The sequence below is a fragment of the Anomaloglossus baeobatrachus genome, chromosome 5 (genome assembly GCF_048569485.1).
Source record: "Anomaloglossus baeobatrachus isolate aAnoBae1 chromosome 5, aAnoBae1.hap1, whole genome shotgun sequence".
NCBI lineage: Eukaryota > Metazoa > Chordata > Amphibia > Anura > Aromobatidae > Anomaloglossus > Anomaloglossus baeobatrachus.
The window spans coordinates 576,421,009-576,442,342 of NC_134357.1; the positions used below are offsets into that span (position 1 = coordinate 576,421,009).

The 21,334-nt window shown below is 45.2% G+C and overlaps 1 protein-coding gene across 2 annotated transcripts in view; it reads right to left on the minus strand.

Moving 5' to 3' along the window:
- The window catches only part of LOC142312434 (uncharacterized), a 44,407-nt gene that overhangs the window by 7,447 nt on the left and 15,626 nt on the right, over nucleotides 1-21,334 (minus strand). Inside the window, exons 1-3 of one of the 2 annotated variants that reach the window (XM_075351373.1) lie at nucleotides 1,922-2,343; nucleotides 1,741-1,838; nucleotides 1,453-1,543 (exon numbers count right to left, since the gene is read on the minus strand). In XM_075351373.1, the coding sequence (XP_075207488.1) occupies nucleotides 1,453-1,543; nucleotides 1,741-1,838; nucleotides 1,922-2,054 (322 nt within the window). In that variant the 5' untranslated portion in view covers nucleotides 2,055-2,343. Of the gene's footprint in view, nucleotides 1-1,452; nucleotides 1,544-1,740; nucleotides 1,839-1,921; nucleotides 2,344-12,169; nucleotides 12,183-21,334 lie in introns of those variants that run through there. The other variant, XM_075351374.1, reaches the window with a different exon arrangement.

The window sequence follows — 21,334 nt, forward strand, 5'->3', positions numbered from 1 at the left end:
ATGCGAAGAAAGTGGCTGGCGCTAGGAGCATTGTCCCGCTCTACTGGGGCAGGGTTAGGACTTCCCTGGAAGAGGTGTAGGCCTCAAACCACTTTACAGGAGGAAGGAGAAAGGTGAACCCCCCGAGCCTCCCGAGTCTGCCTCCAGGTAGGTGCCTCACGCTGCTGCACTACCTCCTGCGTCTGTCCTGTATCGGGACAGGAAAACACTGAGAGGGTGAGGGTGGGAGAGGCCTTTAACCTCTCGTGTGTTTCCTGTCCCTATAGAGGATATGAGGAGCAACCTCCTATGGTGCTGTCATGAGGAACAACCTGGAAAATAAGTTTTGTTGATTTAATTGAACATATAAACACTTGTTTCTAAACTTTTAAGCCTCCTAGCATCTACAAAAAAATAAAAGGATGTTAGAAAAATTAAAGGGAATGTTTGAAAATGCTGCCGTCCTAAAGTAGGAATAAGGTAAATGTTATTTAACTATTTTGTGTGGTTTCTATTTTAAGAGCATAAAACTTTAAAGTTTGAAAATTACAACCTAAAATTGCCAGAAACATAAAGTACAATGTGTCACAGAACAAATATCTTAGAATCATTGGAATCAGAAGAAGGTTCCAAAGTGATCACCTCGTTAGGAACGGAAAAACTGGGTGCGGGAGGTGGTGAGATCAGATTGTTTTGGGCGCTAACTACTGTAGTGAATAACTGAGTATAGACAATAATGAATCTACTGAAATGATCAAACTCATCACTCTTCATCAGTAAAATAATTAGTAACGAGCGGTGACACATCTCTGGGTGATTAGAGGATGTGGCTCTTATCTGTAGATTAGAGCTATCAGCCACGCACAGCTGAGGGATAGATCACGGATCATGGTCTTTTTTTGCAGTTTATTGCAATTTTGTTGAAGTTAGTCGGTTTTAAAGAAAATTGAAAAGTCAAAATAAAGGGAAACTATTGTAGAGAAATTCACACTTGGATCTCACTGGACATTTAATGTTGGCCATCATAAAAGCAAAGTTTGATCAAAAAGACTGGACCTGGTGTTGTAGGGGCCAAATTATCACATTCAGCAGCACAAAATACAGAGAAGGAAGATTCATCTTATATGATGCCAGGATTCTAGGGAAGAAACAGCATCATTACCCTCCGATATCTCCTACAGGCCATCATAATATCATTCTACAAGTGATTTTCTAACTTGTCCGCACATTCTACATACACTGTCGTTTAGATTTCTAGTTTACAGATCTGGGCAGCTGTGAGAACAAGACTTCTAACTCCAACAGAAGGACTCCAATGCCCAAAGTAACGGGGACAGATTCAGCACATCAGTTTAGAGGTAGAATGGGGACCACTTGATTGTGATATGGCCGAACTACACCACCGATAAATCAGCCACAGCCGGTGACTGAGAAGAATCTGTGACTTCTCTGCATTTAGTGGTCACTACTCACCTGGGCGGTTAACTGTAGGAATCTCCTCTTTACTCCGCTCATCACCCCTCACATATGTCTCTGTAGTATTAATATGGGGCAGATCTTCCCCCTGAAACAAATATTGTAAAAGTCACAGACAGATGGAGAAGTCCCATCTAAGATCAGCTCTAATCCTGCCATCTCCACCGCTCTCATTACACAAGTATAACACATATAATACTGGAGGATAAAACAAGACTGAGCACAAGACCTTCACAGCCGTCTACACATCATTGGGAGATTTCATGGCACCTTCTCTCCATCTACCTGATGATCCTGAGGAACATCGGGATCTTCTTGTTTACAGTCCTTAGGGAGAAGAGGACGGGGACATCTCTCTGGTGTTGTCCTCTTACTGGATAGACCTGGAGGAGACACATACAGGGACTGAATTCATTCCTTACATACAGATAATTATAGGCAGTGTGTATGTAGTCCTGTCTATTACCTGGTGAAGTGAGGGGCTGGGGAACCGCCATCATGACGTCCTTGTACAGATCTTTGTGTCCTTCTAAATACTCCCACTCCTCCATGGAGAAATAGACGGTGACGTCCTGACACCTTATAGGAACCTGACACATACAATGATACCGTCACCCCCGATCCCTTCATAGCGTTACTGTATAATGTCCCAGCATTCCCAGCAGTGTCACCTCTCCAGTCAGCAGCTCAATCATCTTGTAGGTGAGTTCTAGGATCTTCTGTTCATTGATGTCCTCATGTATCGGGGGGTGAGGTGGAGGCCCCGTGATTGGGCTCAGGGGTCTTCCCCATCCCTCAGACACAGGGGCCTGACAGCGCTCACTAGAGGTCTTCTTCACTACTGTGTAATCCTGGTTATGGAGAGACACAGTAATAAATCTCACTCCAGACATTTCCAGGGTCCTCACCTCTCCAGTTCTGTCCGTTATTCCCATAGATAAGAATGATGTAATGTGACGTCATCAGAATCTCTCACCTCTCCAGTAAGCCGGAAGAGGATCTCTAGGGTGAGGTGTAATATCCTCTCCACCATCTTGTCCCTGTCCATATCCATCCTTCACGGGGCAATCAGGAGAATTCTCTTCTATAGAAGATCTCCACTGAGAGGATCCGATATTGTAGGGACCTGAATGGGGAGAAGATGACGATGTAAAATCATAAAGAATCTGCTGTAATAATACAATTACTGGAGAGAATAAGGGGAAACATATAATGAGAATATTCTGGGGGAACATTATACTGTGGGGGCAGAAAGGGTCCGAGGACCGAGGGCAGAAAGGGTCCGAGGACCGAGGGCAGAAAGGGTCCGAGGACCGAGGGCAGAAAGGGTCCGAGGACCGAGGGCAGAAAGGGGCCGAGGACCGAGGGCAGAAAGGGGCCGAGGACCGAGGGCAGAAAGGGGCCAAGGACGGAGGGCAGAAAGGGGTCGGGGCCGAGGACCGAAAGGGGCCGATGACTGAGGGCAGAAAGGGGCTGAGGACTGAGGGCAGAAAGGGGCTGAGGACCGAGGGCAGAAAGGGGCCGATAACGGAGGGCAGAAAGGGGCTGAGGACTGAGGGCAGAAAGGGGCTGAGGACGGAGGGCAGAAAGGGGCCGGGGCCGAGGACCGAAAGGGGCTGATGACTGAGGGAAGAAAGGGGCTGAGGACTGAGGGCAGAAAGGGGTCGGGGCCGAGGACCGAGGGCAGAAAGGGGCCGAGGACCGAGGGCAGAAAGGGGCCGAGGACTGAGGGCAGAAAGGGGCGGAGGACTGAAGGCAGACGGGTTTCCTCACTTCCGGCCTCTCATAGTTGGGGCGTCTGTATCTATCAGAGGAAAAGGAACAAAAACCTCATGATTCCTAGAAATCAGCGAAAGAAAAACTCCAAGAAAGTCTCAGAGCTGAAGGGGTTAATGCTGCCTGCCCCAGTAATGGGGAATCTCCACACACCTCCACCTGCAGAGCCGCACACTAGATATATAATACCCTGCACCTACCTCCACCTGCAGAGCCGCACACTAGATATATAATACCCTGCACCTACCTCCACCTGCAGAGCCGCACACTAGATATATAATACCCTGCACCTACCTCCACCTGCAGAGCCGCACACTAGATATATAATACCCTGCACCTACCTCCACCTGCAGAGCCGCACACTAGATATATAATACCCTGCACCTACCTCCACCTGCAGAGCCGCACACTAGATATATAATACCCTGCACCTACCTCCACCTGCAGAGCCGCACACTAGATATATAATACCCTGCACCTGCCTCCACCTGCAGAGCCGCACACTAGATATATAATACCCTGCACCTACCTCAACCTGCAGAGCCGCACACTAGATATATAATACCCTGCACCTACCTCCACCTGCAGAGCCGCACACTAGATATATAATACCCTGCACCTACCTCCACCTGCAGAGCCGCACACTAGATATATAATACCCTGCACCTACCTCCACCTGCAGAGCCGCACACTAGATATATAATAACCTGCACCTACCTCCACCTGCAGAGCCGCACACTAGATATATAATACCCTGCACCTACCTCCACCTGCAGAGCCGCACACTAGATATATAATACCCTGCACCTACCTCCACCTGCAGAGCCGCACACTAGATATATAATACCCTGCACCTACCTCCACCTGCAGAGCCGCACACTAGATATATAATACCCTGCACCTACCTCCACCTGCAGAGCCGCACACTAGATATATAATACCCTGCACCTACCTCCACCTGCAGAGCCGCACACTAGATATATAATACCCTGCACCTACCTCCACCTGCAGAGCCGCACACTAGATATATAATACCCTGCACCTACCTCCACCTGCAGAGCCGCACACTAGATATATAATACCCTGCACCTACCTCCACCTGCAGAGCCGCACACTAGATATATAATACCCTGCACCTACCTCCACCTGCAGAGCCGCACACTAGATATATGGCTGCTCTGTGCTTACAGGACCTGTGATGATGTCACATGAAGGGGAGGAGTCAGGGTCACATGATCAGCTCCTCAGTGTATGCAGGGCTCTGCTGTGCTGGTTGTCATGGTGCTGGATGAGGGGAAGTTTATGTGTGGGGTCAGGAGGGGTTTACAGTGTGGATGTTGCACACCCGTGTGTGTGTGTGTGTGTGTGTGTGTGTGTATGTACGAGGTGTGCAGAGCCGTGTGTGTACGAGATGTACGGAGCGGAGCCGTGTGTATGTTGAGGAGAGCCATAAGATGAAATACTTAATTAACCTCTTGACAAGGGATTGTGGGAAATATGTCGATTTGCCTTACGTAATTCAGGTTTCAGATCATATACATGACACAGATATAAAGGTGGCTGTCATTGCCTGTTTCTCCACACCTTGCCTGGAATGCAAGGAATGTCCAGGTGTAAGAAGATACCATATAAGAGAAGACCAACCAAAAGATCAGATGACATTACAGACCAAACCATCCAGCATGGATCCACCAGATGACGTCCCTCCCATCACCATCACCATGGATCCATCCAATGATGTCATAGACCCGCCTACAATGACGCCCACCAATCAGCTCATGGACTAACACATTGTTCGACCTACTGACCAATGAACACATCCGGACATGCCCCTTGGCAAGGTTATATCAGAGCAAGCTCAGTTGTAATAAAGGCAGAGCATGGGCTGACTTCTGTCAAGGAAAGATGAATATCCGACTGTGTCTGATCTCATTTTTCAAGCATGCACTCGATCCACACCATTTAGACCAGGCAGTAGGCAACTAGTGATCTCTAATTAAGAGTTCACCTTAACATTATTGGTGCCCAACGTGGAGCCAATAGACGGAGACACCTGAAATCCTGATGAACCGGCAACTGGAATGGCATGACGTGCTGGACACCCCAGGAAACTGATCACTTCCTAACGAGAGTATGGTAGGTCTGCTGATTTTTCATAATCTCTAGTCTTCCCGTGGTCTCGGTGGGGTGTGTAGCACTGATTGCCTGACTGTGTCCGGTTTGTTGGGGTATCTGTTGACGGACAGACGGGTCTCACGGCTATTGGCCATATTAATCTCGGAAAACTGTCACATATTCAGTTGCCTGCTGTCTGTTGTGTGTATTTGTGAAGAGGGGAAATTAAGAGAGCATGTGGGTTTGTGAGTTCTGTTAGTTGTCGCCTGTGATATGGTTTGTGGTTTTGTGGATCTAGTGGAGACTTAAGTAGTTAATACGGTTTGGTACAAGACCTAGAGATATAGCGCAGGTTTTAATTGGTCAGGTTAGGCACGTGTTTTTCACGGGCTCTCAAATTTGTTGATATGGTAAAGGATTTTGTCTGTGGTATAGTATACGGTTGTCGCCTGTGGTACAGTTAATGGCTCTGTAAGGAAATACGTGGGACTGCTGGTACGTGGTAATCTTGGGGCCTAGCGCAGTGTAGCGTGGAATGGCTGGTACGGATACCATTGGGGCATAGCGTTTAAGTTGCGCATTGTGGCTGGTACGTGGTAGTCTTGGGGCCTAACGCTGGACGTGAAATGGCTGGTATGGATACCATTGGGGCTTAGCGCAAGCTTGGGTGATATAATTGCTATGACGTGTCTTGGGGTCTAGAAAAAGCGCTGGACGTGAATCGGCTGGTATAGACACCTTGTAGTCAGGGGTGATATTAGGTGGTTTTTTATTAGGCTAGTTATAAGTCCTCCAAGAGAGGCGAATCGGCCGGTATAGACACCTTGTAGCCAGGGGTGACACCATTGGTGTCTTTATGAATTATGGACCATGTAGAAACTGGGCAGGGACACCGTGACGAGGCGCCTGCTGCAGACTTAACAAAAACTTTACTTAGTGTTCAAGTTGTGTGTCAGTTGTGAGTCATCTACTCCTGTCTTTGTTTGTTGGTTTTGTTGGTGTTGTTTATCTTGAGAGAAAGATGGAGAAATTGATGAAGTTGTGTGTAGTTTTGGTCGGAAAAAATCCGGATGAGTGGAATGTGTTGAGATGTGGGGACTCTAGGCTGCAATCCTGTGATAAACCATGTGCTAGTCATGGAGGCAGACATTTTAGGTAAGATTTTAAAATGGTGGATGAAGCACATGGCTGAGGCATGATTGAGACAAAGACAGAGTGAGTCGGGGGATGTGCAATGGATTGGATGGAGTACTATATACTTAGACAGAAACATGAGTGTTTTTAACTGTAGTTGGATCAGGACTGTAGATATCTGAATGTGTATATATGATATATATAAATGTATGTGTGGTGTGTATGTATAAAATCCAGACTATGGAATATAGGGGAAATAGTTGAGGAAAAAAAAAAAAAAAATCAGTTTAGCTTCCCCTCCCCCCACATGATGTTGCAATCCCAACAAAGAGAAGGAAATCACGTGCTGTGGGGCCATTTTCTACAGGCCTCAGTGGAGCTGACAAAACTGCAGCCACTGAATAACATGAAGTGTTAGTAAATGTTTATAGCACTAAAAGATGGAACATTGAATGATTGGGTAGTTGTGGAAGACACTTAATATAGATCCAGTGTGCAGGTTGGATTGAGTCAGGACAGTCAAAAGGAACAATATCTTATTAATTAATAAACAATAAAAGATTAAGAGAAAAACCTTAAAATAAACGTACCTTTGCGGCAGATGTCATGATAAATAATACAGATTCCAATTACGAATGTGGCGAATAATCCTGAGAGTTGAATGTTTTAAAAAAATAAATAGATAAATATATCCATGGGATATCCATGTCTTGCAGAAAGGAAAAATAAATAAATAATAATAAAAAAAAATCCAACAGAAGGAGGGAGATATCACTCGTCCAGGGAAAATCAACAGTGTGCCTTTTGGGGGAAGGAGCAACCTTTAGAGAAAAAAAAACAAAACAAACCTGTAGTGCAGGCTTATTATCTCACCTTCGATCTATTGTGAGAGCAGCCCAAGACAAAAAAAAAGGGGCTTCCTGCATTTAATTCATTGCAAATTATATTGGAAAAAGTTCATTGACAATAGTTTTATTTTATTTTACTAATTTTATCCCAAAGAAATAAAAGTCAAATGTGGACATGTTTAGATTCATTGATAGCTTTTCAAGCATAGAGGTCTGTTAGATAATTTTTCTATGGCAAATCAACATTTTGTTTTCCCACATGGCCAGTTTATTTGTTCTAGATTCTTTTATCCCTTCAAGTTATAGGACAGTATCACAGAGATGCTGATAATGTCCTCAATGTTTCAAATATGAACGCCCCTACATCCAATATCCAGAGGTTGTGCTACATTATTATTATAGTTATTAATAATAATAATAATAATAATAATAATCATAATAATAATCATTTATTAATAATTACAATAATTTGATTTAAGGAATGTGGATTATTTATGGAATTCTGTGTTTTATATTTAATGTATTGAATAATCTGCTTTCTTTTTATAGAAAGAATGAATGCAATGCAGTTTTCTGTGGTCCAAGCAAAGGTTATAAAAGCCATTGAAAGGGTTTTCCATTATTAAGTTACAGATAAAAACAATATTTTTGCTGTTCCTGATTAAGTACAATCTATGCAATGTGACTTTTATGCCTAAATGTAGAGCTCCGGGGCCACACACTTTTTGAATCTAATTATGTTTTGGATAATAGATTCAAAAAGGGGGGGAAAGATGATGTGGAAAGTCACACATTATTTAAGGTTTTAATTTGTTCATCGATTGAGTTTTTCTATTAAGTTGTCTTTATATTTTTATCTGTAAGGAGGATACAGCAGACAGACATATATCTCATGATTGCTCTGATGTAACAAGAATCGTCAGGTTTTGAACATGTCTCAGATGAGCCCATTGCTAATGCAGATTTTGAGTTTTTCCGTAGATGGATCCAGATACCAAGATGCTGGTTGATTCTGCACTGGATATGCTGAGGTTACGCAACATGAGGTAATAAAAATCAAACCACTCCTCTCTCATCGTAATAGGAGAACAAGATGAAGATTTGCGATCGCTGTGGTTCGTAGAGCGGAGGGGGGTAAGATAGAAAAATGTGCATATAGGCAGCGGATCTTTTCTAGTGTGACGTGATAAATCTATAAGGACCGTAGAGAGTGTATGAGCCCAGGTGGAGGCGCTCTCCTGTTATCAAAAGAGCCGGTGACTGATGGAGCAGACAAGAAGCAGTGAATGGGCCTGGAGTTGAGAGTCCTTTACCAATGCAGACCAGTACCTCGGTGGCTCCTGTCACGTCGTCCGTGACATTGGTCACTCCTTGTGTTCTTAAATCCTTACAGGAACAAGCGATTCAGCAAGGAATGGAGTGTGAGACGCAGGGAGCCAGTGACTGAGGAAGGTCTGTGGACAGTGGCGTAACTAGAGTTGGATGGGCCCCGGTGCAAAGTTTAGACCTGGGCACCCCCCCTCCACATACACAGACACTCGGGGTACCTGACACTTGGCTCTCACCCACAGCACCCTGAAATCCCTCTATCAGCACCCAGCTTTCCTATGTTCTGATATTTATCCTGTCCTCAGCACCCAGCTTTCCCATATCAGAACATGGGAAAGCTAGGTGCTGAGAGATGTATAGCAGAGCATGGGAAAGCTGGGTGCTGAGGGAAAGAGCCTTTTTCCCTCAGCACAAAACATTTCCATCCCATACTTGTATCTTTGTCCCCCTTGTATAAAGTTCTCAAAATACTATAACAGCCCCCACATAGCCTTCCAAATAATTGTATAAAGGGTCCCACATAACCCTTCATATATTAGAATGCAGATACATAGCCCTCCATATATTATAATGCACGCCCATAATCCTCCATGTATAAAGTAGCCCTTCAATTATAATGCATTTCCCATAGTTCTCCATGTATTAAAATTCACCCCATAGTTCTCCATATATTATACTGCACCACATAGTCCTGCATGTTTTATAATGCACTTCCATAGTCCATGTATAAGGTAGCCTCCATAGTCCTCCATATATTATAATGCAGCCCCCATAGTCCTAGATGTATTATAACGCAACCCCATAAAACTTCAGATGATATTATGCAGCCCCATACTCCTCCATGTATAATTTACCCCTATATTCCATGTATAAGGTGTCCCTTCATTTTGTATTATACAGCCCCCCCCCCGACCTCCATTTTAATGCAGCCCTATAGACCTCCAGTATAATGCAGCCTCATAGACCTCTATGTATATTACACCTCTATATTCAATGTATAAGGTGTCCTTCATGTTTATTATGCAGCCTCACCAGGCCTCCATATATAATAATGCAGCCAACCTCTCCAGGCCTCCATGTATAATATAGCAGCCAGCCTCCCAGGCCTCCATGTATAATATAGCAGCCAGCCTCCCCAGGCCTCCATGTATAATATAGCAGCCAGCCTCCCCAGACCTCCACGTATAATAATGCAAGCAGCCTCCCCAGACCTCCATGTATAATAATGCAGCCAGCCTCCCCAGGCCTCCATGTATGATAATGCAGCCAGCCTCACCAGGCCTCCATGTATAATAATGCAGCCAGCCTCCCCAGACCTCCATGTATAATAATGCAGCCAGCCTCCCCAGGCCTCCATGTATAATAATGCAGCCAGCCTCCCCAGGCCTCATGTATAATAATGCAGCCAGCCTCCCCAAGCCTCATGTATAATAATGCAGCCAGCCTCCCCAGGCCTCATGTATAATAATGCTGCCAGCCTCCCCAGGCCTCATGTATAATAATGCTGCCAGCCTCCCCAGGCTTCCATCTATAATAATGCTGCCAGCCTCCCCAGGCCTCCATGTACAGTATAATGCAGCCTCCCCAGGCCTCCATGTACAGTATAATGCAGCCTCCCCAGGCCTCCATGTACAGTATCATGCAGCCTCCCAGGCCTCCATGTACAGTATCATGCAGCCTCCCCACCCCAGGCCTCCATGTACAGTATCATGCAGCCTCCCCACCCCAGGCCTCCATGTACAGTATCATGCAGCCTCCCCACCCCAGGCCTCCATGTACAGTATCATGCAGCCTCCCCACCCCTCCATGTACAGTATCATGCAGCCTCCCCACTCCAGGCCTCCATGTACAGTATAATGCAGCCTCCCCACTCCAGGCCTCTGACCACCGTGTACTCACTTATATATATAAAAAAAACCCAAGTACTCACCGCTCGCCTCCTTCCACTGCTGCTCTGTCCTGACGTCTCCTTGTTCCACTGCTGCTGTACTCCCTGCTCTCCTCCTTCCACTGCTGCTCTGTCCTGACGTCTCCTTGTTCCACTGCTGCTGTACTCCCTGCTCTCCTCCTTCCACTGCTGCTCGTCCTCCCCTCTCCTCGTTCTCCCGGTGCTGCGGTCGGCGTCCTCCCTCCCTGCGCTCTGTGCACTCAGCACAGCAGTCGCACAGGAGTGACGTCACCGCACAGGCACAGGGGGAGAATGATGATGCAGAGCGGCGCCGGCCGCTCTATGCTTCATTATTACTGTGCGCGGTGACGGGGGAGGGGGGCCCCGGTGCCGCCGCTGACATCGGGCAGGAGGGCCCGGTGTCGGGGGCGGCAGCGGGTCATATAGTGGGCGCGTGCACTGTGACAGATCAGCGCAGCTCCTCTCTCACTGAGAGGAGCTGGCTGCTGATCTGCCGGGTCCCCGCGGGCCCCAAACCGCCCGGGCCCGGTCGCGATGGCGACCGCTGCGACCGCGGTAGTTACGCCCCTGTCTGTGGATAAAGGGCGGTAAGCTTTCTCTGCCATGAGCACTCTACTCAATAATGGCCCAGGTAACCAATAAGCACGTGACAAAGAGTGTGGTGGTGGACAAGATCTGGGCAGCACCACTACTCAGTACCCAGGTGACCAGATATATCCAGTCTTGTAAGACGTGTGCCTATTAAGGTGGAAAAACTGTAAAGACCTCGTAGAAACACCCCCCTCATCCGCTCTACTGCTCCGGTGATTGCAGATGAGTCATATACATCTACCATGAGTAGGTTTATATGAGTTTTGTGCGTGTTGTGTGAATTTCTTTTCAGGTCTGCTCTGAAACATATCCAGTATGGAAAACATTACTGCTGAAAAACTCAGGATGCTGGTGGTATGTAAGAATAGAGTTCCTAAAAAGTGGTAAAAAGTACATATCCTATAGCAGAGGTCATTATAGAGATCTTACAGTACCTGGGGATGCCCCTGATGAACCCCTGTCTGCCACTGCGAAGAGGGGATAAATGCGTTGCACTTCTTTCATGCTAAGTGTCTGACAAATATGTGTTTATTTTATTAGCCTGAGTGTGAATTGGACAGTGGAGGGTCTGTGATTGGACGAGATCTCCTCATGACTTTACCTGGCCTTATTATTATATTGATACAGTGGGTACATGTTATACATGTGAGATATTTAATTTATTTTAGGGTTTGGTCCTTCAATTTTGCTGTATCATATTGATTTAAGCTACCAAACAGCTATGTAAATACAGAGTGTGAATATTTAATCTTTGGGAATGAATTGGATATATATAATTGCATATTGACGCCTCTTTATCCCCTGTATCTCACGTTTCTATATTCCCTCACTGACATTAGCAGCACGTATTAGCTTAGCAGTGTAGGGATAGGGAGGGCGAGCCGTCGGTGAGCGGGGGCACCAATTTGCCTTACAGGGTGCCGACCTCCGCTGCGAGGTAGGGAGAGTTTAGGGCTATTGCCCCAATCCCTGCCCCTCCTTTATTGGAATATTTAATTGTGTCTATAGTCACATGGGTGTATGTTGTTTAAAATTTTAATGATTATAACATAAAAATGTAACGATCCCTGAGGGGGGCGTGGCCGGCTGCAGAGTGATGAGGAAGTGAAAATCCTCTGCTCTGTGTTTCACTCAGCAAAGCTACAAAATACAGCAACTTGGATGGACCTTAGCCTTTATTGAACAAAAGAGAGCACAAGAGGACTCCCTCTGGATCATTTCGGTACCAAAATTATCTAAATCGGGCTCTCCTAGCCTGAGATATCACAGATTATAGCAGGCTCTATCACAGCACAGAGGGACCGAGGAACAGTGGACACAACAAGCACTGGTGAGTGCATATAAACCTGGGCCAGGGGTGCACAGTTTATCACACTAGGCCTGATTCAGGGAATATAACTGTTAACACAGTGGGAGACATAACTGGGCTGAGCAGCAGCCTTTTCCCCACAGCTCCATCCCTCCCCCTCCACTTCTCTCAGACTGCAAGGGACAGTTTCTGCAGCATTGCATATGCTAATTAACCCCTGTGGTGAAGTTGCTTATTCTTGCTGGAGCTGAACTTTAACAACAAATAAATCAACAAGCCACTAAGTGGTGAAGGCAGTGCTGCCCTGACTTTATATCACCCTGTAAATAGGAGATTCTCCTATATAATAAACTATGCAGCTGCTTTTAAAACTTATTCTACTGCAAAGCAACCCTGTGCAGCATTCAGCCTGCAACTCACTGTATAATACCCTACTGTGACAAAGGTCTTGCTGCCAACTATTTGTGAGATCAAACCACCATAAACAAAGATTAATAACAGATTTTGAGTTATCTGGAAGAGGGGAACGAGCAGGAGCCCTGGAAGCAGCAGTGAAGGGCAGCAGTGTAGGGTCCTGAGCAGGGTAAAGAAGAGCTGCGGTGCAGTAATCTGCCGTCCTGGCCTGGGGGCCTGAGTGTGGTCTTGTGGCAGTGCAGGGAGAGGGGCACTCCGACCCCCCTCTTCCCTGATATAAGTGAGATAAGGAAGAAAACTCGTAGCAGTCCCACAGAAGTGTTTTTCAGAGCCTTCCATTTCTATATATAAAAACTCACTCCCTGCATCATACTCTACTGCCATCTAGTGGTCATTGGAACAATAGCTTGCTGTAAAGAGATTTGTACAGGAGGGAGCCATGAAAGGGATATACACCCCTGTATAATGTCTGCGTAGAGGGGAGGCTCGCCTTACCGCCCATATAGAGGACATGAGTCGACAGCTACAATTTTAATGATATTGCATTAATAAATAATATTGAAAGGAAATATAATACATGGCACAGACTAGGTGACGATCTGGCTGGGCTGAGGAGGAGAAGAGGTCCAGGCTGGTCATACAGATTAAGAAAGGGGCAGCCGTTTGTGACCCCTCTGGACAAGTTTCTTACTAAGAGAGACTGTGTTGCGAATGACCCCATGCCACCAAAGTCACAACGACAATCAACCCATAAAGGTACTCAAGCGAAAAATAAAACTGCGTGGTTGGATCCATCGGATATGGACCTAGACTCTGCGCCCTCACTATCTGCTCTAGTGTCTCAGCAGGAGGACGGGGGAGGGTCACGTGACTCCCCATCAGAGGCTGAGTCGGGAGATATGGAACACCATTTTGACTATAGAAAATTAAAAAAGTATCTGGATCTCCTTCCTACCAAGGAAGACTTCAAATCCCTGATCTCAGAGGTGAAAGAAACCTGTAAGTCAGAAATTAATTCCATCCGCCAAGATGTTGGGCTATTAGCAGATAGAGTGGACTCAGTTGAAAGGGATCACGATGCCACTAGACAGTACATCATCAAATTACAGAAAAATGTGACTTCCTATGCTCAGGCCCTGAGTGAAGCTAACAAACATCTGGAAGACCTAGATAACAGAGGACGCCGTAATAATATCCGAGTGAGAGGTGTCCATGAGGCCACGGGTAATGAGGATGTCCATGCCATTCTTGAAACCATATTTAACACTGTGCTGGAGCGCCCTATAACTCAAAGGATAAAATTGGACAGAGCGCATAGAGCATTACGCCCCAGGGGGCCTCAAAACCAATCTCGTGACATTATTTGCTGCGTCCACGACTTCCAACTAAAAGAGTCCATTATGGCTAAAGCCCGTACCTCAAAGAGAATTGAATACCAAGGGACTCGGATCCAATTATTCCCTGATCTTTCTTGGATCACCTTACAGAAAAGAAGACACCTGCAGCCACTTCTTGCATCCTTAAAAGATAAGGGCATCCGATACCGCTGGGGGTACCCGTTTGCCCTCATAGCCTCAAAAGATGGTCGTACGGCTGTGCTACGCTCAACTCAGGACCTCCCGGCTTTCTGCACTGACCTGGGAGTCCCTTCACCCTCCCTGGTGGACTGGGAATTGGAGATGCCATCCAGTCCACCCCGTCCAATCTGGCAGCAAGTGGACTCTAAGGGGGGATCTCCCTCATCACGGCCTAAGGCACGACCAGCTCCAACCTGAGATGACAATTTTTATTTATTTTGTTTTTCTTCTGGGAACTGGAGCCCCTTGTTTGCATCTATGGTGTCAAGCTGAAGCCCCCTTGGGGGTATTGGGGGGGGGTTCATGCCCTCCCTCGTTTATTACAGGGACTTTGGTTGGTCCTTTCTTTCATAAGTAGCTGTTCACTTTTTCCTTTCCTCTTCTGATATTAATATATCTGGTTATGACTCCTCATACTATTTGCATTGGGGCGGTGAGAATTGAGAATTGAATACTCCCCTCTTGTAGATGTTTTGAATTTAGCTGCCGATACTGACTGCGATAGCAGAGTGTCCGTAGCTACAAACCCCCTTTAAGGGTTAGAGTTACCCTGGTTCCTCCTACGGAAGAGTTGGTAAAGGAGGTTAGGGTTTATATACTGGTAAAGTTATGCCAATTTTTTCTTCTTTGACCCTGGCCGGAGAGGACGGTGGCGGAGGTAAAGGATTTTGCCCATGGCTTCACTCCTCTCCGGTAACATTTGTGACATGTAAATGTTATGATCTATGTGTTATGTGTTTTGTCATTGTGCTTTCCCATCCCCTATGTGTCTACCCTAATTGTGGTGAGGGAATCCTCTGTACCCCATTGAGAACCACTCAGCATGGGCCCTTAGGCAATTTTGAGATGGGCAATACCCGGTTAGCCTTCGTATGTAATGCTAATTTTTCTTTATACTACTACAGCTTAAAATATGGTTAAAATTTTAACGTTAAATGTTAAGGGTCTAAACTCAAACATTAAGAGGCGTATGGCACTTGGTGAGATGCGGACCCAGCGAGCTGATGTGGTTTTCTTGCAGGAAACGCACTTGAACCTCAATGGGAACTGCAATTTTGCTAAACACCTTTACCCCACGATTTTTCTAGCCTCCCAGGAAAGGAAAAAAGCCGGTGTGGCGATTTTGATATCAAGAACCTGTCCAATTCAAGTTACTACCTCCCTGGCAGACCCACAGGGTAGATACCTTATCCTACAAGGGACATATAAGGAAGTTCCAATCCTTTTGTGTAACATTTATGCCCCTAACACCTCCCAGATCCTTTTTTTGAACCGGGTATTCCTCAAATTAACACGCCTTCCCCCCTCAGTGTGGATAGTGGGTGGAGATTTTAACACTATTTTCTCTGACTCTTTAGACAGGTTGACCATTAACAATCAATTGTCGAGCCCGTCTCAGCGTAAATTGACAGCTGCCTTTCGAAGACTGATCCGCAGGTTTGCCTTATTTGATTTGTGGCGAGTTAAACATCCCTCAGAAAAAACCTTTACCTTCTACTCTCCCCCTCATGGTACACACACCAGGATCGATTTCTTCTTTGGCAACGTTCAAGCCCTTAGATTGACGAGCAGTGTAGATATTGGTGCAATAACGTGGTCAGACCACGCGCCAATGACTCTCACCCTAGATCAGACAACCCAACGTACAAGAGTCTGCCACTGGAGGCTCAATGAGTCCCTCCTCAAGAGAACTCCCTACAGAGACAAACTGGAAGCAGGGCTGATAGAATACTTCGAGAACAATGAGGGGTCAGTGCCTAATTTTTCCACTGTTTGGGAAGCCCATAAGGCCGTCTTTAGAGGGCAATGCATAGCATTAAGCTCCCGTATCAAAAAAGATAGACTTTATCAGAGAGATCAGCTCCTTAAAAGTCTCAGAGACTTAGAAAATAGGATGACCCTTAACCCATCAATACGTACCCTTAGAGGTATAGTAAAGACTCGTGCCCAACTGAAGGACCTAGAGGTCAATATAACAGAAAAATTACTACTCTATAGCAGGCATAAATACTATGACAAAGGAAATAAATCTCACTCTCTTTTGGCCCGCCAACTTAGAGAGGATAGGGGGAACTCATCCGTTTATGCCTTGAGAGATTCGGGGGGGAATATTTTTTATGACCCCACTAAAGTTGCAAAGATCTTTCAGGATTATCTGTCGAGACTGTATTCTTTGTCTAGCCCTCTTCCTGCAGACCCAGGAAGACAGAGGGAGCTAATCCACTCCTTTCTTGAGCAGTGTAAGCTGCCTACTCTTACTAAGAATGCTGTAAATACACTGAATAAAGAAATCACGTGTGAAGAGGTAGGACAGGTGCTTAAATTACTTTCTAATGGAAAATCACCGGGTCCAGACGGCCTGACTTACTTCTACTACAAGGCATTTGCGGATCGACTTACCCCCTATTTAGTTAAATTATTTAATAGCTTCCTCACGGGCTCCCCTATACCCACAAGTATGTTACATTCTTATATTACGCTCATACCCAAACCGGGGAAGGATGCTCTGGATTGTGCCAATTACAGGCCCATAGCACTCCTTAATGCTGATTTGAAAATCTTTACTAAACTACTGGCTCTACGTCTTTCAGTCCTGCTCCCTCACCTAATACACAAAGACCAGGTGGGTTTTGTCCCATGTAGGCAAGGGGGAGACAACACCAGGAAGATCATTGACTTAGTAGAAGTTGTTAATAAGACAGAGAGTGAAGCACTCCTTCTTAGTTTGGATGCGGAGAAGGCGTTTGACCGTCTGGGGTGGCCATTCATGTTCGAAACATTGCATCATTTTGGAATTTCGGGTGCATTTATTACTGCCCTGAAAAGTCTATATTCATGCCCCTCAGCTTCGGTCAAGCTTCCTTATGCCACATCTCAACCCTTTCAAATACACAATGGCACTCGTCAGGGATGCCCTTTGTCCCCCCTTCTCTTTGTTATGTGTATTGAGCCATTGGCTGCTGCTATTCGCATTGACCCTAATATACGTGGAGTAATGGTGAGAGACAAGGAGTTTAAGCTATCCTTATATGCGGATGATGTCCTATTGATTTTGTCCCAACCACATATCACCCTCCCGAATTTGCATTCCTTATTACTACAATTTGGAAGGCTGTCAGGGTATAAGGTCAATCAGAGCAAAACGGAAGCTCTGCCTCTTAATATTCCACAGGTGCGGGTCTCCTCCTTACAGGAAAACTACAACTATAAATGGAAAAACATATCCTTGACATACCTTGGGATACAATTAACATCTAAGTATAAGCTCTTGTATCAGCAGAACTATCCTAGTTTATTTACTGAGATAAAAAGGCTCCTGCTCAATTGGAACAAGCTCCCATTGTCTCTGTTTGGAAGAATCTCTGCAGTCAAAATGTCTGTCCTGCCGAAGCTACTTTACCTATTTGAGACCCTTCCGGTGTGTGTACCATACAAAGAGTTGCGCAACATTCAGTCTGTTATACTTCAATTCATTTGGGCCCATAAGAGACATAGAATCAAGAAAGCGACTTTGTTTGACAGTAAACTGAGAGGAGGCCTGGGAGTCCCTGATATTACTAGGTACTATTGGGCAGTACACTTACGTCACATCCCTGCATGGTCTAATCGCAGTGCCTTCTCTAGATGGATGGAAATAGCGAAGTTATGGCTCGCCCCAATACACCCCAATTCCTACCTCTGGGGCACCTCATCAAACAAGCCTGACCCACATACCCTTGGCCCTATAGCCTTCACGAAGAGGATATGGGACTGTTGTGTCAAAAAGTTTCCACTTCAATCCGAACACTCTCCCTTGACTTCTTTTCTTTTTAATCCCAGAATGACGGACGGTATGCAGGGTACAGCGACTAAAACGTGGTTTGACAGGAAACTCTTTTGCTTTGCTGACATAGTAGATGCACGTTCCAGAGTCCTTCTCCCCTACGCCACCATAGCTGATAAATTTAATCTCCCTGGCAATTCCCAATATCGCTATTTACAAGTTAGACACCTGATGCACTCCCTTTTTACCTCCCTAGAAGTCTCCACCCCTACACTTTTTGAGAGATTATGCAGAGCTGGGGTCTCTACTAAAGGCCTCATCTCAGATATATATCGTATTTTAATTACCCCCTGCCCAGAAGACAAGCCAAAGCATACATATATGAGGAAATGGGAAGATTTCCTTGGTGAGTCCATTCCCTTGTGTATGTGGAAACGGATCTGGGATACTGCCTCTAAGACATCCTCATGCTATGTCTATAAGGAAAATCAGTATAAATTACTTATGTATTGGTATCACACCCCATCACTACTACATAAACTAAACCCAGCTATACCTGACAATTGTTGGAGGTGTGGAGTTACAGGGGGAGATATACCGCACATATTCTGGGTGTGCCCCAATATCCAGCGTTTCTGGAGGTTGGTGCAATCCCTTATATATAAAGTAACTGACCTTCGGGTTTCCCTGGATCCTAAATTCTATCTATTAAATATACCACTTGCTCAGCTGGGGAAAAGAGTGAAGCGGTTACTATTACACATGACCACAGCAGCTAGATGTCTAATTGCCCGTAACTGGAGGTTGGCCCATCCACCCTCACTTACAGATCTCCAATCTCGGATCCAAGATGTGAGAAGGATGGAGTATCTATCTGCCTTGTCAAATAATACAGTAGATCATTTTGAGAGTGTTTGGTCACTTTGGGACACTTATTGGGCCAATAAAGAATAATAGTGAGGTATGGTCTTGATGGAAGCCTGATATATTCACCCTCCCCACTCCACCCCCCCCTTCCTTAAACTTCCCTGTTTAGTCTTGTATTGTTTGTCTTGTCACATCCCCTGTTTTTATTGTATCAGTGGATAATAAGATATGTATACAGATTTTTGGTTTACAGTTATTGCTCACATGCTTGTGAGACATACCTATGCATCCATGTACTTTTTCCATGTCTGTTAAAAAATTTAATAAAACATTCAGTTATAAAAAAAAAAAAAATGTAACGATCCCCAAGATAATGGTGGACGCTGGCAAATCATGTAACAAATTTTCCTTTTTCTTAATAATTAGATCTTTATATAAGATATTTTTGGTTTAGCACCTACAATGTGATTATATTTCTTAGATACTTTAGATACAGTGTGATATCCTGACCAGTGATGTACGTGCTTTACACAACTGCCTATATAGTGTGTTAAACATGTGTATCCTCCAATTCCAGATCCTAAATCAGTGTCAGGAGCACATGGTCTCCAGCCAGGAGACTGGGTGATCCTAAAAAGACAAGTCAGAATGAGCCATGAGTCAGAATCAGATGGGCCGATCCAGCTTTTCCCAACCACAGCGACTTCCATGAAGCTTGAGGGAAAACCCATCTGGAGACAGCAGCCGCTGTAAAGAGTCCATCGTACCAGCAGAATGGGGGTCACAACACACATAGTGCTGGACTATCTCACATAGAACCTTATGGAGAATTTCTAGATTGGGGATGATACATGGGAAATAACCATAACCAAGGGAACAATGGGTACAGGAACATTATACAAATAAGGGCTCATGGTGGAAAAAACATTATCTGACCTGAACCAGCTCATTAGTTTAAGGATGTAAGTGACTTTTTAAGGGTAACATACACTTGCAGGTAACTGGTATTGTCTTATTTGTTGGTATTTGAAGCCGTAAAAGTGCTACTCTGTGTTACTGAAGGTAATCGGATCCATGCATAAGGGAGATCTTGTTAAAGGCCTCCTGGTGGTAGATTAGGGACTCAAGACAAGAAGAGATCCATTAGTGTTGTGATACAATTAGGTGTATTAAGGTAGAAAAGTCTCGAAGACGCGGACAGCACTTGGATATTGACTGAGAATCAGTCTTTCAGAAACAGTAATGCTAAAAGCTGCAGCATAACAGTAAGAAGCTTATTCTTACAATTGCCTTACTCTTTCTAATCGATTAATCTCAAATTCTGAGTAAGCGCTTCGGCATTAAATAGTCTGTTCTAGTTACCTATACCTCTGTGAACTGTGTGTGCGGGATGTGATCAACTCTCTGATCAGCAGTCTGTACCAGCGGGGGCAAAGGCTTAGCATTGCTTGTATAGTGGATAGCAAAACGAAAAAAAGGTTGCAGTTAAAGCATTAGAGCTGATGTGTTAGAGGACCACGGTAGGGTCAGAAGGTTAATAAAATATTTAGGGGGGACTGTTGAGGAGAGCCATAAGATGACATACTTAATTAACCTCTTGACAAGGCATTGTGGGAAATATGACGATTTGCCTTACATAATTCAGGTTTCAGATCATATACATGACACAGATATAAAGGTGGCTGTCATTGCCTGTTTCTCCACACCTTGCCTGGAATGCAAGGAATGTCCAGGTGTAAGAAGATACCATATAAGAGAAGACCAACCCAAAGATCAGAAGACATCACAGACCAAACCATCAGCATGGATCCACTAAATGACGTCCCTCCCATCATTATGGTTTCATCCACTGGAGTCAGACCCGCCCATCAACAGCAACACGGATCTTCCCATTGGCTAGCTCATGGACTGTCCCACTAAATGGGCATATCTGAACTTGTGTACGCCCCTAGCCTATATCAAGAGGACGCATGCTCTTCTCTGTCTGTTTTGGTGCCATCTTTACTGTGACCAAGAAGAGACTTCATATCCGACTGTGTCTGGTGTGAATTCTTTTATGCATGCACTTGGTATATACCAATTCGGCCAGCCAGTAGGCAACTAGTGATCTCTGGTTAAGAGTTCACCTTAACATTATCCTATGCAGACTGCACTATTATACTGATAAAGAAGCCATACTGTGAAATGCATGGACCCACGGGACTGTCACATATGAAGGGTTTGAAGTTAAGCTTTTTCCTGATGTTT